The 4,890-nt window shown below is 33.4% G+C and overlaps 1 protein-coding gene across 1 annotated transcript; it reads right to left on the bottom strand.

The window, feature by feature from the left end:
- Positions 1 to 2,834: 2,834 nt before the first annotated feature.
- On the bottom strand, positions 2,835 to 4,890 carry LOC107913434 (heavy metal-associated isoprenylated plant protein 7). Its single transcript, XM_016842009.2, has 5 exons — positions 4,356 to 4,890; positions 4,035 to 4,269; positions 3,727 to 3,932; positions 3,541 to 3,628; positions 2,835 to 3,448 (listed from the first exon to the last, which is right to left on the bottom strand). The coding sequence occupies exons 1-5, from the start codon at positions 4,362 to 4,364 to the stop codon at positions 2,976 to 2,978; spliced, it is 1,011 nt and encodes a 336-aa protein (XP_016697498.1). The 5' UTR covers positions 4,365 to 4,890; the 3' UTR covers positions 2,835 to 2,975.

Below are 4,890 nucleotides of genomic sequence, written 5' to 3'. Positions count from 1 at the left end.
CAATGAAAGAATGCACAAAGTAAGCTTTGGAAGCTTAGTAAGGCATAAGCAAATAAATCATCTCAATGATATTTATAATTCAATTCAAATAGATTGAATTTAAATAAATCTCAAACACATATACGTTCAACTAACTCATGTAAATTCATACTACCACATTAAGTACTAAACTTACCTCAATACTTCATGAACATATAAACTTCACACATACCTGAACCATTTAGCTCAAATTCACCTTCGGTCTCGATTTGACATTGCCCGTTGAACCATTCAAAATTGTTAAGGATACTCGAAAATCATGTAAGGTTTGTACAATGCCATATCCCGAATATAGTCTTACATGTTAACACATATCGATGCCACTATCCCAGACAGGGTCTTATACGAATCATGCACGATGCCAATGTCCCAGACATGGTCTTACACGAAATTACACCTCGAAAGTCATAATGTCATGACATCAGTATCCTATACTTTTCCTAAGGTTCATTCGGGGCTTTCGACTTCTTAATTAAATCAATTCATGCATGAAACCAGTCATCCAATGCTCAAATCAAATCAGCAATACATAAATACATATACAAATCAATTCGGCAATATGTGTATACCTATACAATTAAATTCGGCAATATAAATATACATATACAATTCATTTCAGCAATAGGTGTATATATATACAATTCAATTCAACAATAGGTCTATACCTATACAATTCAATTCAGCAATATATAAAACATGTACATTTAAATTTAAAAACATCTATTTACTTATGAACTTACCTTGTTTTCGGGATAAACGGAATCGATAGACTATTCGATAACCTTAGATTTTCCCCGATCTAAATCTGATTTCTTTTGTTCTTGATCTATATACATTCAAAATTAACTCATTTATTCATCAAATCATTCAATTCAGTCCACAAACACAAATTTGGGCATTTTTACACTTTAGCCCCTAAAGCTCCACATTTATTCAATTTAGTCCCTATTTCACAAATACACTAAATTCATGCAATTTAAAACCTTCCTAAGCTAGCCGAATTTTCCTAGTGCACATATCAACTCATATTTATCATTTATTCACACATTTAACCACACATTTTCACAAATAAATCCCTATTTGACATTTTTGTCAAAAATCACTTAACAAAATATAATAATCTATCAACAAATATCCATTTTTCATCATCAAACAATTAAAAGCTTAAACATTCATCAATGGCACTTCACAAAAACATTGACAACTTCAAAAATTAAGGCACGGGCTAGTTAGAATACTTAGCAACGATCTCAAAAACGTAAAAATCATCAAAAACCGAGCTCAAAACACTTACCAATTAAGCTCCCAATTGACCGAACCCTAAAATAAACTAAATGTTTTCTTCTTCCACCATATTCAGCCAAAGAAAGATGAAATGAAGCTAAACTTTGGTTTTGTTTTAATTTAATTAAACTTAAATCACAAATTACTTAATTAACCTTAATGAAATAACATTAAATATATATAATGGTTGTCCATAAATGTCCACTTACACAACCAATGGTCTAATATCACTATAAGGACCTTTGGTTTAATAAAGCATTACAATTAAATACATATAACATATAGCATGCCACTTTTGCATTTGACGCGATTAAGTCCTTTTTCTCAAATTGAGCTATTAAACGATAAAATTAAATCACGAAACTTTCACGCATATATAGCATGTATAATCACATGCCGTAAACACCAAAAATAAAATTAAACTAATTTTTTAAGCTCGAATTTATGGTTTCAAAACCACTGTTCTGATTTAGCTAAAATTGGGTTGTTACATATAAGACCTACAATGGAATGTTTACTTAGGGATATGGTAACGAAAGATGGAACATGGAATCTAAAGGCATTTAGAGACTGGCTACCGAAGGAAATTTTTAAAAGAACACGTGGAACGCACGAAATATTATGTGAAAGGGTATCTGGAAGTTTCAAGTATAACTCGGCCCATAGGTGGGATCCACCTAGAAGGCGTAGTTTAGATTTTGAGCGTCCCTTGGGAAAAATATTAGAATGATAAGATAGTTGCTCTTTTTGACACAATGCTTGGGATAATATTCTTCAACGCACTCAAACCCATATTCTCTTGCATTGGCAACAATGTCCAAGCCAATTAAGTTGAAACTCAATCTGCCAATCAAGCTGAAACTCAATTGGCAATTGTAACTTTATAAAGTTATACTAAAAAATATACTTCCAATGTTATATTAACCTCCATTATGTATCTTTTTAAAATTATAGTTCTTGAAGGAGGGAGATCAAAATTTTTTAATGGAAGTAATTAGTTATTTTTAAAATAAATGATAATTTTTCAATGAAAATACATTTTCTTAAAATTTTATATAAATATTCAAATAGGTGTTATACAAAATTTATAAAACAAAAATACATAAATCATCTTTTAACTTGTAATTTAAATCATTGCATCAAAATCATAAAAAAATTACCAAAATCAAGAATATTTTTAATGTAAAAATCATATATTTAGAATATAAATTTATATTTAAAATTAACATACAATAAATACTGAAACAAAGTTAATAATAATACATAAAATATATTATATTAAAAGAAAAAAATTAAATTAAATTAAAAAACAGAAATTTCTGATCAAATTACTATTCATTTTGATATTGGAATTTGTTTTTATTTTGAATTTATGATTGTGTATAGTACATGTTTCTTCCACTATGCAAATCGGGACATTAGGGGGAAAAAATAAAAACCAGTTTGAAAAAATATTTTAAAATTTACAGCTTATGATTTATGATATTATTATTTAATAAAGAGAAAGTACATTAACAAAATTCTACAGATTTATTATACCATTTTTTTTAATATTACAGCCATTAGGCAAAGCTTACACAGAACAGAGATGGGACAGGCTGAAGAACAAGACGACTCAGTGTTCCTTTTTATCCCTTCAATTCTTCCAGTTTTTACATTACAGTGCAGGCATTAGGGTTCTCATCACTGAAGATCTGAGGCGGATATGCGTAAAACTCTGTGGCATACCTTGGCGGGTAGTAATAGTACTCATTCTTCTTCACTTCCACCGCCACTTTTGTCTCCTCTATCGCACCTTCAGCCGCCGCTTCTGCGGCAGATGCCTTGGCTTCCGTGCTTTGATCACCTTCCTCTTTTTTGTCTTTGTTGTCTTCTTCACCACCGGCTTCTTTCTTTACTTCCTCACCGCCTTCTTTTTCCTCACCTTTTTTCTCTTCCTTGTTGCCATCTTTGGCCTTTTCTTTTTCTTCTCCTTCTTTCTTGTCGGTCTCCGTCGCCTCTTCCTTCATTATCAGCGCGTGCTTCCCGGTTCTCTTATAAACGTACGCCACCAGCTTCGGTGGTTCGAACACTCCTTTCACCGTCACCTCTGAACTCTTCAGATCTGGTTCGGCTGATTCCACCCCTGAGAACACATTTTTCAGATGTCAGCTTCCGGATTATAGTGTAAATTATGATTATGGGTTTAGTTGAGATTGGCTTCGTAAATGAAGCAACCTTTCATTCTTTGAATACGTTTTTTTATTTCCTGAGCACAAGCTTCACAATGCATGTGAACTTTTAGCACCACCGTGATCGGCGCCGGCTGCATAATTCACATAAAAAGAAAACAGGTCCGAACATCGTCAGATTCCGACATGACAAAATGTAGATTTTTTAAGCGATTAACGAAAAGAGACTGACCTTTTCTATCTTCGCTTCAGGCTTAGGTTTCTCTTTTTCTTCAGGCTGTTTCTCCTCCGGCGACGGTGGTTTCGGAACCGGTGAAAGAAGCTCCACTTTCCGGTGGCTCTTCCTTTGAACTCTCTCAAGAACTTTCAAAGGATCAGCTTTCTCTCCTTTCACCACAACCTTATTACTCTTGTAATCAGTCATTACATCTTCGACCCCTACAAATCCAACCAAAAAAAAAAAGAAAACCATTAATTTCATAAAAAACGTAAATCAAAAGAACAAAACCAAAGTTGGTTTCTTAAGTCAACGTTAAAAACCTTGAAAGCCCTTGAGGCACCGGCGAACTTTCCGTGCACACCCTTCACAATGCATGTAAACCTTCAAGATAATCTCTTGCGGAGGAGGCGGCGGCGTTTCTTCCTTGGATTCTTCAGCTTTCTTTTCCTCAACTGGCTTCTCAGCCTGCTTTACTTCCTCTTCATCTCCTTTCTTTCCATCTTTTTCAGATACTTGCTCTTCCGTTTTCTTCTCGTCTGCAGGTTTCTTCTCTTCCTGTTAAACAAATCAACAAATCGAATTAAGCCCAGTAAAGATGTATCAAAACTTAAAGATGATGAAGAATGTTTAAAGATCATCACCTCCCCCATTGATAAGAGCTTGTTTGTTTGTCTCTAGTGTTTTCTCTCTCTGAACAGATTTGGAGTTGGGTTTTTTGTTTTTTCCTTGATTGGGTTCTTCACAGAGGCTACTAAGAAACACTTAAAACTATGCGAACTGTCAAGAACATCAGATCTGTGAAACTAAATAGAGGGAAGGGGGGAGATGGGGATTTTATCATCATCATCATCATACCAACATATGAGCCATGATAACATGACGTGGCTGTTTCTGAAAGGCCACGTGTTTTTGAGCATGGATGAGGTTGAGACAAATTGTAGCTCAAGAATGCTACATACTTTTTTCCTCGTAAAAGATTGAAGCCTCGAATTTTCTTTTATTTCTGCTTTTTAACATTAAAAAAAGAAGAAGAAATGAGATTAGATTTAAGGTTTATTATTGCATACAACATTTATGTTGGTATATCCGGAAAATGATCACAAAATCACAAAATTGAATTTAAGGGATTACAAAAATCTTCCATAATTCTATCCAGCATTTATGTTGATACTTGCC

This window comes from Gossypium hirsutum, chromosome D12 (assembly GCF_007990345.1).
Source record: "Gossypium hirsutum isolate 1008001.06 chromosome D12, Gossypium_hirsutum_v2.1, whole genome shotgun sequence".
Lineage (NCBI taxonomy): Eukaryota > Viridiplantae > Streptophyta > Magnoliopsida > Malvales > Malvaceae > Gossypium > Gossypium hirsutum.
This window is presented reverse-complemented; position numbering and strand designations above follow the sequence as displayed.

What these genes read in the sequence shown, in the direction of transcription:
- LOC107913434 (XM_016842009.2), bottom strand. An exon ending in GTGCCTCAAGGGCTTTCAAG is followed by an intron (nt 3,933 to 4,034) that starts GTTTTTAACGTT and finishes TTGGATTTGTAG; the next exon opens with GGGTCGAAGATGTAATGACT. An exon ending in ACGTATTCAAAGAATGAAAG is followed by an intron (nt 3,449 to 3,540) that starts GTTGCTTCATTT and finishes ATGTGTTCTCAG; the next exon opens with GGGTGGAATCAGCCGAACCA.